This window comes from Salmo salar, chromosome ssa16 (assembly GCF_905237065.1).
Source record: "Salmo salar chromosome ssa16, Ssal_v3.1, whole genome shotgun sequence".
Classification (NCBI taxonomy): domain Eukaryota; kingdom Metazoa; phylum Chordata; class Actinopteri; order Salmoniformes; family Salmonidae; genus Salmo; species Salmo salar.
In genome coordinates, this window is record NC_059457.1 from 68667749 (window position 1) to 68686875 (window position 19127).

Consider the following 19127-nt stretch of genomic DNA (forward strand, 5'->3'; position numbering starts at 1 on the left):
AAATGATCTACAATCCACAGTCATGCTATATATTTAACTTTAAGATGTTCATTTTCTTTTAATTGAGAGAAGCTGCGGATCGGCTGTGTTGATGGTCTACCCGAACAGGACGAGACAAGACCATTATTCTCTTAGACAAAACATACCATAAATGATTATATGATAAGACAAGCATAAATTATAAATTGCCTTAACATTTAAAAGTGCTAAAAAATAGAAGCATTTCTCTTTTCCTAATCCCTTATGTTGACGTCCCCCAGAAACCGCATCTTGATTCTGACGGGTGACCTTTTTGGAAACTTTTACAGGCACATGGGACCTGACTTTAATACAGCACTAATTAGAGTGTGATGGGAGCAGCCCGACTGTAGCTGTTACCATGACCTTAAGGAGTAAAAGAACAGTCAATCACACAACACGTCAGTCTAAAGAGTATTCCTCAAGCCTCACAGAAAATAGCCACTGTAATATATAAGGTCCTGTTTGGCTCAGTTGGTAGAGCATAGCGCATAGCACAGGTTTATGGGTTTGATTCCCGCTGGGGCAACCCTAAGAAAAATGTATGCATGCATGACTGCAAGTTGCTTTGGATAACAGCATCTGCTAAAAGGCATACATTAATGTATGAGAAATAAAGTGAAACGGCTCGATCAGACAAGCTAGTATCACAGATAAGGTAGATCAGTTAACTACTGATGACTACATTTGAATTAATAATGCTGATATAACATTTTACTATGTTATTTCACCCATGAGTTTCTCACTAGCTAAGTTATGAAGATGAATGTGATATGAAATCAATGATTAATCTCTAAGGAAATCTAAAAAACCCAAATACCAAGTATGCATTTATTCCGCTCTCTCCCCCTCTAACAGCCTCTGTGTAGTCCTGTAATACCCTTTAAATGTAAGATGAAGGTTAATAAACTGTATAAATATGAATAGATATTGTCCTCAGAAGCATCACAATTAGTTTCACTTCAGTAAATTCATTACAACCTTAAGACTGCAATGACATTTCATAGTCTTGAAAAATTGTTAACACACGAAAATTACTTGATTCCTAAACCATTGTTAAACCTGGCTTCCTTACATCATGAGGGTGTGTACAGTAGGCTACTATGTCATCAGACAGGAATTCAGGGTATCTTTTATACGTTTTATTTATTTAACCTTTATGTACACGGCGAAGACGCACTGAGATCCAAGTCTCTTTTGCAAGGGTTAGTGCTATGCGGAATCCTTGGGACGTCCCTACCCTAACCTTAACCCCTAGCATTACCCTAACCCTAACCCTTACCTTAACCATTTTAAATTTCAACATCAAAGCGGTGATGTCAGAGTTGGACGTCCCTAGGATCCCAGTACAAAATGTGCACATTAGGGAAGAGCTAATCAATCCAGGCATGTGCACTCATCACGAGTAGCCTAGGTCTCTAATTAAGGTCTTAACACGCCTGTAGGGGACTACGTTTTCCAAATTAAGTCTACCCTGGAGTCTATTCCATCTCTACACTAAATGTAAAGAATTTAGAAAAAGCCTTATTATCTTCCTCAGATGAGGGCCATAAGCAGCGGGATATGAATGGGATATGATTACTACTGTTCAAATCATCACTCTGGCGATTCATATTTGGTTCTAAAATACACGCTGTGCTCAAACAGCTTATCAATGTAGGGATGGAAAAAAACCACATCCTCTTTACTCGTTCTGTGTCATTAACTATTATGGAAATCGTTACGAAAGCTCACGCCCACACTTTTAATGACTGACGCTACAAGACGAGAAAAAGGCAAAGCAACAGTCCTACCACGATGAACGTGGGTTCAAATTAAACATGTAACTTATGAATGTGTCTTGGCCTCTCTGTCCGTCGTTACAAGGCTAAGAATTACTTCCACAGCTCGACATCCAGGCAAACACTAAGTGCCCCTCATGAATTTAGAGTCCAACAGCAGGCACTAAAATGAGCATATCAAATGCCACATTATGAAAGGTCAAGTGAGCGAAAAAAAAGATGCTCCAAGGACTTACAGCATTACAGTACAATGCCACAATCTGTGAATCCACAATATCAACCCATTAGAAGTACTCACAGCCTTGTGTATGATTCATTACACTTGCTTCCACACACATTTCTATTCTACATTGTTTATTTAGCCTGGTCCCAGATCTGTTTGATCTTGCCAACTCCATTGCTGTCATTGTCAAGCCAAACTTTTTTTAGCATTTTTTTTTATTTTTTAGAAAGGCTTACATTGAGAGAGGGACCAAAAGGTCAGTGTAAAAGGTTGGCCAACAATGGGCAGCTTGCTTGTAGAGAGCTTTGAACTTTTGCATGTTGTGTATGGCTGGCTGTGGCTTCTGCTACGAGTAGCCCTGTTGCCTTGGACACAGAGTGAGCCTCCCAGATATAGCCTAAAAATAGCAATTCCTTTCGCAGAAAATTGTGAAGATGTCCCTTCAAACAAAATGTGTCAATAATTCAACGAGTACGTCAAGAAACCAGTGTCATTAAACAAGTGTCATTGTGGCTGAAGTCTACAATCCAGAAACTCAGAATGTGTGGATACTTAGAGAATCTGTGAAAACAATTGTTGAAAACAAGACAATGAACATTTTTGAAATGTCTCACATTTTTCTTTTCTGATATGTACTATAGTGATGGTATTGGATTAGTCCAAGGGAGCCATTGCATTCCTGTGTTGGCTAACGATAAAAATAATATGTATATATTTTTTACACTAATTGTAACTGTAAATCCTAGCTGACAGCTGTGAAACTGTATGTGTATGGATATTGGATACCAAAGCTAATGGAATCCAACACACAAAATATTTCCTATGCTCATTGCTCTATGATGACAAAGGTATGATGACACCAATTATTAGAAAGGAGAGATACGATCTGGGCCTGTAGACTTCATATAATCCTATTGTCCCATATAATCCAATAACGATGTATTGGAATCTGGAGGAGAGTAGACAAAGTCTAAAGTTCCTACTAGCACACCGCATAGAATACACACCAAATTAGGAATATTAGTTGTTAAAACCATTGGGCCAATAATTGAAAGGTCGCTGGTTTGAATCCTGAAGCCGATTAGGTGGAAACTCTGTCTATGCCCTTGAGCAAGGCACTTAACCCTTATGCTACTGTAAATCACTCTGGATAAGAGCGTCTGCTAAATGACTAAAATGTCAATATAAGTGGTATCATATGGATATTAAGACAGATGTCATGATGCAATCCTTTAGAGATCTATCAGAAACTGAAGGTTGGACAGACTGCTTAATAGAATGAGTTCTCTGTTGGTCGAGTAAAGACTACCCACCGATCCACTGTTGTTCCCCTGAGACCTGGTGTCACATTTTAGATGTACTCCATTTTAAACATGGCGTCGTCAAACTTCTCTCTTCTTCTCTGTGGGGTGGCTCCTCACTAGTTAACATTATGTAACCCGTTGTTATCTGGGCTAGACATTTTGGCAGACTCAATCAATCTATTTTCATTCTGAGGAGAGAAAACAATCAGACAGGTTCTGAAGATCTTATTTCTGTCTTTATTGGCACTAATCCCGTGGAACATAAAAATAACCATGCCCTGTGGAAGAATATTGATTCCTCATATTAACACAATCTGTTTTCACTCAGCAAAAAATGCACCAAATAACATCATATATCCATCATTTTTCAATGGCACCCCATGAAGCACTGTAGCATTGCGAGATCTCATGGAGAGAGAGCCATTATCTTTAACTGATGGACTGTAGGCCGAGATTACTCTGGCATAGTGTCCTCTTTTGGTCAACTAATTCGACGTGCTATCTTCTCTGCATAGCACCAGCAACTATGACCACCGCGCTCTGAGTTAATGGTACTTAATCAGACACGCTCCCATCACACTCTGTCCTAGATTAATATCTGCTTCAGTGACGTTGACTCATCCGAGCACTCAGTACCGTCGGTGTAAATAAACCCTAACCATTCCCCGATGGCAAAAAAAGACTCTCCTTCTCTTTGGATCGCTAACAATGCCGATGGAACATCAGGTCTGGGTGACTACACACTAGGCTTATACTGTATATATGGCTTAAACAAAAACAATTACGGTAGAGTACATGCCAGAAACATAGAATATCATGTCTGAGTGAGTAGCCTTCATTGACTATATAAACCCAATACATACAGTTGAAGTCGGAAGTTTACATACACTTTAGCCAAATACATTTAAACTCAGTTTTTCACAATTTCTGACATTTCCTGTTTTAGGTCAGTTAGGATCACCACTTTATTTTAAGAATGTCAAATGTCAGAATAATAGTAGAGAGAATGATTTATTTCAGAAGTTTACATACACTCAATTAGTATTTGGTAGCATTGCCTTTAAATTGCTTAACTTGGGTCAAACGTTTCGGGTAGCCTTCCACAAGCTTCCCACAATAAGTTGGGTGAATTTTGGCCCATTCCTCCTGACAGAGCTAGTGTAACTGAGTCAGGTTTGTAGGCCACCTTGCTCGCACACGCTTTTTCAGTTCTGCCCACAAATGTTCTATGGGATTGAGGTCAGGGCTTTGTGATAGCCACTCCAATACCTTGACTTTGTTGGCGTTAAGCCATTTTGCCACAACTTTGGAAGTATGCTTGGGGTCATTGTCCATTTGGAAGACCCATTTGCAACCAAGCTTTAACTTCCTGACTGATGTCTTGAGATGTTGCTTCAATATATCCACATAATTTTCCTCCCTCATGATGCCATCTATTTTGTGAAGTGCACCAGTCCCTCCTGCAGCAAAGCACCCCCACAACATGATGCTGCCACCCCCGTGCTTCACGGTTGGGATGGTGTTCTTCGGCTTGCAAGCGTCCCCCATTTTCCTCCAAACATAACGATGGTCATTATGGCCAAACAGTTCTATTTTTGTCTCATCAGACCAGAGGACAGTTCTCCAAAAAGTACAATCTTTGTCCCCATGTGCAGTTGCAAACTGTAGTCTGGCTTTTTTATGGCGGTTTTGGAGCAGTGGCTTCTTCCTTGCTGAGCGGCCTTTCAGGTTATGTCGATATAGGACTTGTTTTACTGTGGATATAGATACTTTTGTGACTGTTTCCTCCAGCATCTTCACAAGGTCCTTTGCTGTTGTTCTGGGATTGATTTGCACATTTCACACAAAAGTACGTTCCTGAGCGGTATGACGGCTGCGTGGTCCCATGGTGTTTATACTTCCGTACTATTGTTTGAACAGATGAATGTGGTACCTCCAGGCGTTTGGAAATTGCTCCCAAGGATGAGACAGACTTCTGGAGGTCTACAATTAGGTCTTGGATGATTTCTTTTCATTTTCCTATGATGTCAAGCAAAGAGGCACTGACTTTGAAGGTAGACCTTGAAATACATCCACAGGTGCATCTCCAATTGACTCAAATGATGTCAATTAGCCTATCAGAAGCTTCTAAAGCCATGACATCATTTTCTGGAATTTTCCATGGTGTTTAAAGGCACAGTCAACTTAGTGTATGTAAACTTCTGACCCACTGGAGTTTTGATACAGTGAAATAATCTGTCTGTAAACAATTGTTGGAAGAATTACTTGTGTCATGCACAAAGTAGATGTCCTAACTGATTTGTCAAAACTATAGTTTGTTAGCAAGAAATTTGTGGAGTGGTTGAAAAACGAGTTTTAATGACTCCAACCTAAGTGTATGTAAACTTCTGACTTCAACTGTCTTATTGTACGGATGGGTATCACACAAAGTTCCAAATTATAGCAAGTATATTATCATTCTCTTAGATCACTAACTATGTCCATAGAATATCATACCTGGGTGAGTCCACTGACTACTAACACTACTGTATATGAACAAGTAACAACTATAGTAGATGATCAATATGGATGCCCTGTTCCATACAACCCATCGACTTGACCTGCTGCTTCGTCTTCCAGAAACAGAGTTCTGATGATCTAAATGCGTTAAATGGACATTCAAGGCATGGGAGATCACTCCATAGTTCACAGAGTGATGCTCGGTGTGCACTGAAGTGTGACGGGGTTTTGCAGCCAAGCCGAGCTGAAGAAATCTGTTGTTTTTCTTTTCTTCCTGGCTTTGTAATGTTGCCAGGACAAACAGTTACAGGGGCGGGGCTAAGGGAGGGTGTTGGATGCTCCTATAGGCTATCGTAGTCTAGCCAAAGTTACATTGTGGTGGAGATCTGTGTGACTCACCAATCACGGTGTACCTGAAATAATCAGGTAAAAATCCAAGGTGGGGTGAACATCGTTCAGTTATGTGATGGTCTGGTGACTCACTAGAAGGTGTAGCTGTTGATTCTAAACAAAAAATGGCTGTATGCCCTGAATGAACTGCACAACAATGAAAAATAACAGCACACTATACTACCCAAGACCAGCATGAAGTTGATTACAAAACATAGGGACATTACATATAAGATTGATTAGGTAAATAAGCAACAAGGCTTAAGAACCCTGATGTATATCATGAATAACACACTGGTTGTTCTTACTACAGTGGAAGCCAGAGTTGTATTACACCATCATATGTATTCAATATTCATTACGCTCTCACTACTAAGTATTACAATGCAAGGCCCGACACTGAGAAAACATTTAAAGTTTAGTCATGTACATTTGAGCCATTTACATTTGAGTCATTTACATACAGGGCATTTACATACCGATACAGTTACTACGGTATAACAACTTGTCTGAGGACTGTGACCACAGGCTCTATTTCTCATTCCAACACCCACACATCCCACTTCACCACCAGATAAAACTGCTTTCCTGTCTGCGCAGCTCAGCTCACATGGGATATGAAAGATGATGGAATGTATCTTGCCTTAACTCTCTTGGCCCACAGTTGACCTTTATTCAAGCAGCACAGAAAAACAAAGTAATCAAATTATGTTCATGATGATGATGATGATGATGATGGAGAGAGAGAGAGAGAGAGAGAGAGAGAGAGAGAGAGAGAGAGAGAGAGAGAGAGAGAGAGAGAGAGAGAGAGAGAGAGAGAGAGAGAGAGAGAGAGAGAGAGAGAGAGAGAGAGAGAGAGAGAGAGAGAGAGAGAGAGAGAGAGAGAGAGAGAGAGAGAGAGAGAGAGAGAGAGAGAGAGAGAGAGAGAGAGAGAGAGAGAGAGAGAGAGAGAGAGAGAGAGAGAGAGAGAGAGAGAGAGAGAGAGAGAGAGAGAGAGAGAGAGAGAGAGAGAGAGAGAGACTTACCATGTCTATTGATGATACAGGTCCGATGCTATTGACGTATATGTCAACATCGATAAGCGTTGGTTTAACTGTAAAAGACAGAAAGAGAAATCACTGTAAAAGCACATTTTAACCACAACCAAGTGTAGTAACACTGCCAAGCCTAGGGTGCCATGTCAAAAGTGTTTAAAAGGACATGCCTACATATCTGTTGTTGACTCTGGTCGACTTTCAACCATGTCTGAGGGAAGAAAACACCTGACACATATTGATTTTGGGGGTGAACTATCACTTTAAGTGATGCCTATACATGAAGTGGTTCACTGGTTCACCAGTTTCATTCCAGGCAGTCACCTTTCACTGGAGATGTAGGAAACTGTTTTCCACACGGCTCAAATCTATTGAATAACATGCCATACACGATTCCAACCCTACATTTCACAATTTAAAGCCTGTTCTCTATAACTAATCTTACAAGGCGTTGCTGTAATTAGCAGTTCACGCTTGTGTGGCTAAGTGCACCTCTGTCATTGCACATTAGCCTCTTTCATAGGCTTTGGCAACTTCGGCAATTAACTGTTGAGGTGGTGCAGTACACTCACATCAGACTATGACAGAAAGATCCGCACAAAGACGTATTTAATTGCAACAGGGTGTACTGGACGAATAGATATTTGACAGTTTTATAGAATTTAGATGCAAGAAAATAGCAGAGTACATCTTTTCTTTTTTTAAATATGTATTGTTATTTAATTATTGTTTACTTCAGTTTATTTAGTAAATACTTTCTTAACACTTGTTTCTTCTTAACTGCATTGTTGGTTAAGGGCTTGTATGTAAACATTTCACTGTAAGGTCTATCTATACCTGTTGTATTCGGCGCATGTGACAAATACAATTTGATTTGATGGGACATTATTAGCCACTATCATCAAATAACACAATGTACATTTATGGCAGCAACTTTTTGAAGTCATTGGTAAAGTACTTTAATTCAGGGTTTCCCAAATTCAGGCCTGAGCACCCCTGGGTGCACATTTTGTTTTTTGCCCTAACACTACACAGCTGATTCAAATAACCAATTCATCATCAAGCTTTGAATCAATTGTGTAGTGCTAGGGAAAAAAACTAAATGTGTCCCCAGGAGGGGCCCCAGGACCGAGTTTGGGAAACCCTGCTTTAATTGAAGTAAAATGGCGCTATTGGAATATTATTCAAAGTAGTAGTACAGTAGTTTTACTGTCAAATTCAATATAATCATGACATATGGGAAGGTGAATGCACTGCCCACACGAATCCTCTGTAGAGTTTCCACACATGTTCATTCTACGCTGCTTTGACTTGAGTTTGTCCACTTACTGTTACTGTTATCAGAGATTTATTTGCACCAAGGCCGGCCCACACCCCCCACCACACACACGCAAGCACACACACACACACACACACACACACACACACACACACACACTTCGCCCTCCCTGCCTCCCCTTTCTTATCAAGCAAGTATGATTACAACTCCCCATCTGCAGAGTAAAATGCCCCCATGAGGGTTTTAATGGAGGAGCATCTTTTACACGCAGTTAACCTGTCAATGTGATGAGAAATACATTTGCCCTCGTCAGCCCTGCCGGTCTCATTCACCATGACCGCTCAATTCTCCTAGTTTATTTCCCCTTACATTGTATTAAAATGTTTTCTGTTGCCTTTGCATTGCTGTTGTCTGATCTTTTCTGAGCTGGCGTGTTTCAGGGTAGGAGTGCTGATTTAGGATCAGTTTTGACTGTTAGATTACATTGAATATGATTACATGGACAGTGGGATCCTGATCCTAGGTCAGCACTCCTATTTTGAGACGGTAAGAAGCTATGTGACAGGCTCTCCAGTGTCTTTGTAGCACATGGGGATGTGTGAAACGTACTCCTCAGCCTGAAGTGTCGCCACTTGCGCTGCTGAATCATTAACTGTTCGGTGGTGCCGACTGGTAAGATGATTTGGGAGGGTGGTCACGTGTGCTAGCAAAGCAGATGTCCTGGGTTCAAGCCTCGGTGCGCAGCGTGACGGACGTCATACCTTGTCCAAGGTCTTCGTCTCTAGCCCAGTAAATGAGCACAATACCCCCCGCAAAGCCACTCTCGTCAGCCTCCAATGGCTCTCTTCCCCTCTATCTCCTGTCAGCCAGAATCGTGACAAGCTAATTTCATCTTTCACAACAAACATCTTCAGACGAGTTCAATGGGCGCCGGGTGATATCTGTCATCCGTCTTAGGAGTCGTGTTAACAGTGTCTGCATCCCACATGGAACCCTATTCCTTAAATAGGGCTCTGGTTAAAAGTAGTGCACTACATAGGGAACAGGGTGCCACATGGGACGCGGTCGGGGTTAGATCAATCCTTACTGCACTCTGTCTAACTGTCTTCTACTTCACTCTGCCAGACAGACAGAGGTCATTAAAAGCGAGGTGGTAGACAGACATGACCTAGTGTGTTCTGGGAGTTTGGGGACAGACTGTATTAAAACAGGAAGTGAGACATCTCAGGTGGCTGTGTCCCTGGCCTCCGCTGCAACCTGAAACTAATATCCTCTACTTGTCCTTATCAAAAGAGAGACTAGCCAGAGAGAGCTGTAGTTGATAACCACAAAGCATGTATTGGTGACAGTATTGCTGTACAATTTTAAAAAGTACATTTGAAAATGTTAATGAGACCCAATTCAATCAATCACACTTGGTGGAAAATAAATGATATGTGTATATACATAATGTAAGGACAGGTGTAGTTTTTGTAGTTCATTTGCAGAGAAATACATATAGAATCCATATAGGATCTCTAAGACCTGATATGGGTTGTGTTGGTTTTGTCACAATTAACACTCTGGCTGCATTTACACAGGCAGGCCAATTCTCATTGTTTTTCCACTAATTGGTCTTTTGGCTAATCACATCAGCTCTTTTTACATCAGATCTTTTCCAGAGCTGATCTGATTGGTCTGTTTTGGCTGCCTGTCAAAACGCAGCCCCTGACTAACATTTTGAGTGAACCTGCAATGTGTTTTCTCCTTTATCTGCAATCGATTGAATTAGGGACCCGAGTCCACATCATTTCCTGTTGCCTCTAACCATTGAATTGATTTTCATCTGCTTCCCCGTGTCTTGTTAGGGTCCCTAACAAGACTTATTAGGCCATTTTCTTGAAAAGTAGACATAGATAGACTGGGGACACCATGATCTAATCTCACCAATTACTCACCAAATGGCATGAGGATATGGGGCTGCTTCGGAACAAAACAACAGCAAATTAATCTGTTGCTGGGTTCCAATGTTTGCGAATGCCCCGGCTAAATTGCTGAGCGTCCCTTTAACGATAGCACAGGGAATGGGTTAATAGCCTATCAATCCACCAGGCCCTGCTTTACTGGAGTTGAGACCTGTGAGGCCCACACTAACAGTATTAAGTTTAGCAGAATAGGAGGGGGCATACGGCTAGTGCTCATTATATGAGAGAGACTTTGAACATGTATTGTGCACCTCTGGCGATCCTATCTTCATTAGGATGTCTGGTTCTGTTTCAGGTCCTGCTATTGTGGCTCCTGCTAACCTGATCACTGTAGAGCCGGAGGAGTTGGCTGAACTTTATCTGATGGGAAACAGGTGACATTAGGTCAAGTGATCTCGGTTAATTTCTGATGGAGGGGAATCCAAGATGGATGCTCAGTTGCTTGATATGACCAGTGAGGAGTTTCCTCGATGTGTCTGGGGGTAATTTATAGCATCAATCTTGTACAGTCCAGAAGTGGGACAAATTGGTTGATATACAGTACCGGTCAAAAGTTTGGACAAAGCTACTCATTCAAGGGTTTTTCTTATTTTTTTTAACTATTTTCTACATTGTAGAATAATAGTGAAAACATCAAAACTATGAAATAACACATATGGAATCATGTAGTAACCAAAAATCGAAATAGATTTTATATTCTTTAAAGTAGTCACCCTTTGCCTTGATGACAGCTTTGCACACGCTTGGCATTCTCTCAACCAGCTTCATGCGGTAGTCACTTGGAATGCATTTCAATTAACAGGTGTGCCTTGTTAAAAGTTAATTTGTGGAATTTATTTCCTTCTTAATGCGTTTGAGCCAATCAGTTGTGTTGTGACAAGGTAGGGGGGTATACAGAAGATAGCTATTTTTGGTAAAAGACCAAGTCCATATTACGGCAAGAACAGCTCACATAAGCAAAGAGAAACAACAGTCCATCATTACTTTAAGACATGAAGGCAGGTCAATCCAGAAAATGTCAAGCACTTTGAAAGTACTGTATTCAAGATGTTTCGTCTTACACATTCTAAAAGGGCAGATGAGGAATGTAAAGAGTAAGCACACGCACACACACACACACACACACACACACACACACAGAGGCCCCCCACACACCCCACCACCCACCCCGAAGCATATTCAGTTCCATATTACATTGTCTCTTTCATAAAAAAATCTGAATAAAGATTAGTTGTGTATTAAAGTCGTCAGATGGCTTCCATTTGTATTATACTGTATATTTCACAGTCGATTCTGACAGAAAGTCTGGGGATTACACTGAGCTGGTTCCAAAGCCCTTTGCATTTCAACTGTGGAAATAATAATTTGTATTCCCCCCTTAAACACCCTAGTAATCCCTAACAATGGGAGGGTGGAAGACACTCTTAAGAAGTTGAACATCTATAAGAATAACTTCCATTCACACCCTTCCATTCACACCGTATCAAACCAACCAAAGTCTTGCATGATTCTCTGGGCACCTGCTAGATTCAGGAAGTGGGGATGGCCATGGTGGAACTAAATGAGGAGTCAGAGATGAGTGCTCCCCTGATCAGATGTAGGTTCTATTTAATTGAGTCTGTCTGTCTGTCTGTCTGTCTGTCTGTCTGTCTGTCTGTCTGTCTGTCTGTCTGTCTGTCTGTCTGTCTGTCTGTCTGTCTGTCTGTCTGTCTGTCTGTCTGTCTGTCTGTCTGTCTGTCTGTCTGTCTGTCTGTCTGTCTGTCTGTCTGTCTGTCTGTCTGTCTGTCTGTCGTCTCGTCTCTCCGGTGGGTGATCTAATCTAATGAAATTTCGGGGGGCTTAAAATAGAGAAAGGGGTATCAGGCATTCCCTGTCTGCTGAAAGGTTGGGTCAATGTGTCACTGTGGAGAAGCTTGAGAGGACTGAGTTTTCCCAGTGTAGCTAAGCCTATAGTATTCTAAAAGTCTACTAATCTACGACCATTATCCATCTACTACACCTGAAGTAGATACAATGACTAGACCAATTTTGTGGGCCCCTTGTTCTGAAATCAATTCAATAGAAAACTGGATTTTGCGAGAGGACTGAGACTATCCAGTGCAGCCAAGCCAAACCTTTAAGATTCTACAAGTTTACCACTCTCTGACCGTTGTCCATCTACTAAACCCGAGTGGATGAAATGTCCAGACCAATTTTGTGACCCTCCGTTCAAAAATCATTTCGATAGAAAACTGGGTGCTGTGTCTCTGATATCAATTAAAACAGGGGATAACGGTTCTGGAAGAATACATAGCTATCGTCAAGGATATTAACGCCTGATAGCCCTGCAAACAGCACAAGAAAATCAATGGCAATACCGTCCAATAGCTAACAGTCTATACAATCCAGGTAAAGCTGCACCACTTTCTGCGGGCCAACCTTGCCGAAATATCTAAAACCGATTCCATCGGATTGTGATCCAGCCAATGCAGCTTTAGCGCTGGAATCTCCATTCTGAAGAGATTGTCTAAAGACATTTGCTGAGGGCAAATGTGGAGGCTGTGCAGTCACATCTGACCCAGTGTAAATGGGCCAGTGGAAATGGGTCAGTGGAAATGGGCCAGTGGAAATGGCTAGTAGGTGTGCTGTTCAGCCAGTCTTGCATTGTGTCTGGGTGAGCAAGGTTCATCTCCCTGAATAAGTGCCATCCAAAGTTCAGAAAGAAAAATGAGTGTCGACCTTGGATTGTCTTCATTGTGAATCTGGATGGTGTGATTTTGAAAATGGTTCAAACTCAACGTGGGGTCAAACTTTGCATTGTGCTGAACTACAGCAATGCTACCCCCCCGGAGTTATTGTCATAGATGAAAATGTATAACTAATGTTTAAAATGCATCTTTTGGGAAGGGATAAGCATTTCCGTTTTAACAAATCGGCCGCCAGGAACAGGGATGTTCAGAGAAGAGCAGCCGCATTCATTCTAAATCCATTCGTGTCTGAGGGCAATTTATATTTAACAGTGATGCACCTGCGTTTTTGTCAGAAATCAAAGTCCCTCTTCAATCATTTCCAACAGCAGCCTGACTAATGCCGGGGTTGTTAATTCACACTTCAAAAAGATAGACTGGAGTGAGGATCTCCTCTTACCCACCCACCCACTCTATGCAAACACACTCACACACACCTTCACATGCCATGCTCAAACACACTCACACACACACACCTTCACATGCCATGCTCAAACACACTCACACACACACCTTCACATGCCATGCTCAAACACTCACACACACACCTTTACATGCCATGCTCAAACACACTCACACACACACCTTCACATGCCATGCTCAAACACACAGGCACACTTTCTCTCTCTCTCGCTCACGCTAACACACACACACACACATATAAAGCCATGTTTTAGTTACTTGTCAGAACTTTTTGGGAAGTAAATATGTATTCCCATTAAAAATCATAATCCTAACTCTTACCCTAACTCTAAACCTAACCCTAACCCTAACCTTAACCCTAAACCTAACCCTTAAACCTAAAATAGCATTATTACTTTACAGGACATGCAAAATGTCCTGACTTTTCAGAATTGTTCTTGAGTTCCTGTCTTTTCAGGACATTCTGGTCCGGACAAATAGGAAAACAAGTTCACACACACACACACACACACACAAACACAGACTGGTGTAGGTACGTGTCTGACGAACGTGACACTTTCCCATGTGCTACAACAGCTGGCAGTGGGTGGCCATGCCACTCAGACAATTAGCAACATCAAGTGTTACTCACACTCTCACACTCTCACACCCTTCAACCTTGAAATAAACCTGTGACTTACATCTTTCAAGTGGACAAGCCCTGACAGTCATCAAACATAGCCCAACACATCCAGCCTAGCCCCATAGAGGTCTAGAGAAGCAGCCAAGGTTCAACTCTGTTCTCTGTGAATGAATCCCTCTGAATCCTCCGCTGTGCCCGTGCCTGCACTGGAGGAGTGCCACGTGAGGAATGCTACTTCCTGAGTTTGATGCTGATGTACCGTGGTGTGATTCCCAAACTGGGTGGCGCATCATCTTGGCATGCTGAGGAGTAATATTCTGACCCACTTTGTCTAGGATCCCCTGACAACCCAAAAGGAAGCTGACATAATAAGGACACAAAAGCAGCCACTTCCCTCATGTGAGCTGAACCGAGAGATGCATCAATATCCATAATCTGTGAGGTGATGTTGGAGCTCTAAACTCAGGGAATACAATGTCCCAGGGTGCAAAGCATTGTAGTATACAGCTTGTATAACAGGCATGTAATATATTCATACATGTTTATGAATATACAATGCATATTATGGCATTGTACAGCATTCAAAAGGACCATATGTCTACAGTAAATATGTGGTTTACATAACCACATGAATAAGAGACAATAATACATAATAAAACTAGAATAAAGAGTACATTTGGCCCTATTTGTAATACAATACATCTGACCTTCAGACATTACTGTAAAACCCCTACATGCAAAAGGGGCGGGATGGGACAAAAATTTGGTCCTGGTATTTTATCCACACCAGCCCACATCACTGAGCGCACTACCAACTCAAAGCAAATTGCCACTTGCCACATCATCATGATGATGATGGTGGAAAATTACAATTTGCTTTTTGAAAGTTTTCTACCTTGAAAACGTGATTGCTGACATGCAAAACATTATGGGACTGTATCAACAGTGGCCTAATAAAAAAAAATAGCAACATATCATTTTAAGCGGATTATTCCTTTAAGCTTTATACGTTATAAAAGCCAAGCTAATGACTTGAGGATATATTGCAAATTAGAGCCTGTCATGTGTGTTCCCCTGAATTAACACACACCCTAAGTATCAATTACTAATTACTAGCATTATACCATGGTGTAACTGGTGCCACTACCTTTTACAGTTGGTGGCACCAGCCCATGATTTGGTCGGACCCAAATCATGAGCAATCATCTAATGAAGTCATTCATAGTGATTTATTAAGAAGTGTTATAAATAGACTACTGAGGTAATCAAGTAATATGTTGTTTCATCCAAGACATCATCTAATACATCCAATCAGGTATGATTCAATACATTTTGATGTGCAACCTAATACAGTGATTATCATGCTTTTTGTTTTTACCATACGCACAAAAAGCTTATTTCTCAAAAATGTTGTACAGAAATTTGTTCACATCCCTGTTAGTGAGCATTTCTCCTTTGCCAAGATAATCCATCCACCTGACAGGTGTGGCATATCAAGAAGCTGATTAAACAGCATGATCATTACACAGGTGCACCTTGTGCTGGGGACAGTAAAAGGCCACTCTAAAATGTGCACCTGAGGTAGCATGCAATTGGCATGTTTACTGCAGGAATGTCCACCAGAGCTGTTGCCAGAGAATTGAATGTTCATTTCTATACCATAAACTCTACCATAAACTGTCTCCTACGTCATTTTAGAGAATTTGACAGTAAGTCCAACCAGGCTCACAACCGCAGACCATGTGTATGGCGTGTGGACGAGCAGTTTGCTGATGTCAACGTTGTGAACAGAGGGCCCCATGGTGGCGGTGGGGTTATGGTATGGCAGGCGTAAGGGAACATAATTGCATTTTATCGATGGCAATTTGAATGCACAAAAATACCGTGATGAGATCCTGAGGCCCATTGTGAGGCCCATTGTGAGGCCCATTGTGAGGGCCATTGTGAGGCCCATTGTGAGGCCCATTGTGAGGCCCATTGTGAAGCCCATTGTGAGGGCCATTTTCTGACCAACAGATGCATATCTGTCTTCCCAGTCATGTGAAATCCATAGAATAGGGCCTCATTCATTTCATTAAATTGACTGATTTCCTCATATGAACTATAACTCAGTAAAATCAATTCAATTGTTGCGTTTATATTTTTGTTCAGAATAGTTCAGTATAGTTCTATCATTTAGTTGTCAGACTCAGGGAGCTAAGAGAAACAGTGTGTGTCTACTGTATGAAGACAGCCTTGTGGGAAGAACTCAGTTCACTACCGAGATAATTAACATAAATATCCTGAATCTGTCTTTGGCTGCATGAGATGGTTGTGTCAAGTGCAAATGTTAATATTTTATGACCAGCATTGAGTTTCTGACAACTGCCTTTCATCTGGATTCCATTTGTAATCAACAAGGGACAGATGGGGAGATGGTTGTGTCACGGAAACTAACCTAAGCCTACTATACAATACAGTGCCCCCACTCATCGTTACCACTGATCGTTAATGCGCTACTATTATTCCTGTAATCTGGGTTGGCCATGTACCGGTAAACAAATAGGCTGGCCAAATGTCTATCTGTTTATCTGGAATGATTTCCTCCTCCTGCTTGGTTGATTAGGTTGTCAGGTGAAGCTCTGAGCGCGTTGGTGGAAAAAAAACACGCACAAACCCACCAGTGAGCGAGCACCGCGCCCGAGGAGGCCCTTTCAACACCATGGACAGCGCGCTTCCGACATAGCCATTGAAGGTGCGCGTATCACCAAAGCAATTTAGACACTCCATTGAAAGTTTTTGTAATATCCGCAGTAAAAATACAGAAATGTAACTCACCTCCAATATCAGGGCGTAGTGTCTTGTCGTAGTCCTTAAGTAAGTTATTTAATATGCGCGTGGCCTCTGCCTGGTGGTTTTTGGGAGCGAGCATCTGATTGACAGTAGTGTCCTCATAGTCCCCATCGTAGTCCCTTGGGTCTGGGTCGGAACTAAATATCATATAAAAAAGAAGTTCGTTTTATTAATAATAAAAAAAAAAATCTCAGTATCACAGACATTAGATTATAATTCATGCATTAAAAGTCGATCAGTCTTAGTCTTACAGGGCTAGGTTTTTGAATTCAGTGCATAACAAGCGCAGATGAAACCAAACTTTAAACTGAAATCGTACAATAAGTGATTAATTTAACAGAAAAAATTATAATCCAAAATCAAACACATCTCAACACAAAACCAATTATTACGGACGTTCCCGGTCCCGGTTACAGCAATTAAACTACGCTACCGACAGAATTTAACTACTTAGGCTACCTATTTATTTTGTGATAGAATAGACTATTAATATGCAAACACGTTCGACAATTAATAATGCAAATGGTAAGTATAAATAGCTATTTGGCCAAACAATGATTCTGAAGTTCAATTAATACTCTGCAAGCGCGTCGGTGTTGTTGCGTATCACAGACGCGCGTGACATACACAGCACATAATAAGCTCTAATTGATTTAACCACAATTCACATTTCGACTATGTAAAAACAACACCTATTATCATAACAGTCACGAGACTTACCGCACCCGTTGGACTGACAGAAGTAAGAAAGACACCAGCAACTTGGTTGTCATTGTTCATGAAAATGACTTATGATGAAGACGGTGGAGACTTCTGCGTTGTTAGAGCGGTGAGTAGAGGGAGCCAGGGAGGAGAAGGAGCGGTATATATAAACTGGAACTATTCACCCAGTGTATAGTTTCCTATAGGAAATCCATCAAATCTCCTGATGATCGACCATGGATTAGGTTGAATTCATCCGCGTTCCGGAACTCGCCGAGATTGTTTGAGCCGCTCCGGTCCTTCTTTGCAACGTCAATGACCAATGTCTTAAACAGCAGCACCCCACCTTCTTCCGTTCCATTCAATTACAGTAACCAGTTTATGCACCGACATGATGACGTTATCGTTCACACGATACAGTAGGGCGTCTACCTACAGAACGAGACTCGTAAAAAAGCCTTAAAAAGCATTAGTATGCAAGTATGCAAGCAACATCTTAACTTTGACTAGCCTATTCACTTTCAAATGTTTTTCATTGCAAATTGTAGCTCCTTAGATCACATATCATTATCAATATTGCTATAACACGCTTTTACTTTAAGATAAATAATCACTTGATACATTTCAAGCAGAAAGCCATGGAAAATGGCACCATATCCTCTCAAAGTTGCTCCCTTTCTGAGAAAAGGCTGGTTCCCTACAATGCTTTCCCAACCAAAGTCGTGCTCTCCCTGTTTTTAGGATACACGAAAAATGTACAGTTAACTATCGCAGGCTAAACCCTGACACATAATGCTATTGGCCACATTTGTGTTGGTAGCGTTCGTTTTAGTAGCCTTCTTTCGATTAAACCTGTAAAAATAATCAACAAAACGTGAGGAAGTTTGCACTGAGAAGCCAGACCACCTCCCTGCGGCTGGCGGCGGTACTGCAATTTAGGGCTACTAGATCTGTCTGTCCAACCTGGTCTCAGAGCATTTCGCATTATTCTGTACGTAAAACTAATATACTATTTTTAGTATGATATTTTACGTTTTGTATGGTATGTATTAACTAGTGAATGTCCACCACCCATTTCGTATCTTATGTTACACATTAAAATTCTTATTTTATGTTACGAATATACAAATGTACAATATTTACGGATTTGTAAAACGTACGATATGTTACGAAATTCTTGCTCGGTAGCTAGTTGCCTAACGTTAGTTAGCTGGCTAATGTTAGCTAGGCTAGGAGTTAGGGTTACGTTTAGGGGTTAGGTTTTTATTTATTTATTTTTTATTTCACCTTTATTTAACCAGGTAGGCAAGTTGAGAACACGTTCTCATTT

The 19127-nt window shown here is 41.2% G+C and overlaps 1 protein-coding gene across 1 annotated transcript in view; it reads right to left on the reverse strand.

The window, feature by feature from the left end:
* The window catches only part of LOC106574424 (gamma-aminobutyric acid receptor subunit gamma-3), a 42620-nt gene extending 23967 nt beyond the window's left edge, over nucleotides 1-18653 (reverse strand). The window contains exons 1-3 of the mRNA XM_014150308.2: nucleotides 17816-18653; nucleotides 17081-17232; nucleotides 7241-7308 (exon numbers count right to left, since the gene is read on the reverse strand). Of these exons, the coding sequence (XP_014005783.1) occupies nucleotides 7241-7308; nucleotides 17081-17232; nucleotides 17816-17868 (273 nt within the window). The 5' untranslated portion in view covers nucleotides 17869-18653. The remainder of the gene's footprint in view (nucleotides 1-7240; nucleotides 7309-17080; nucleotides 17233-17815) is intronic.
* Between the last annotated feature and the right edge of the window lie 474 nt (nucleotides 18654-19127).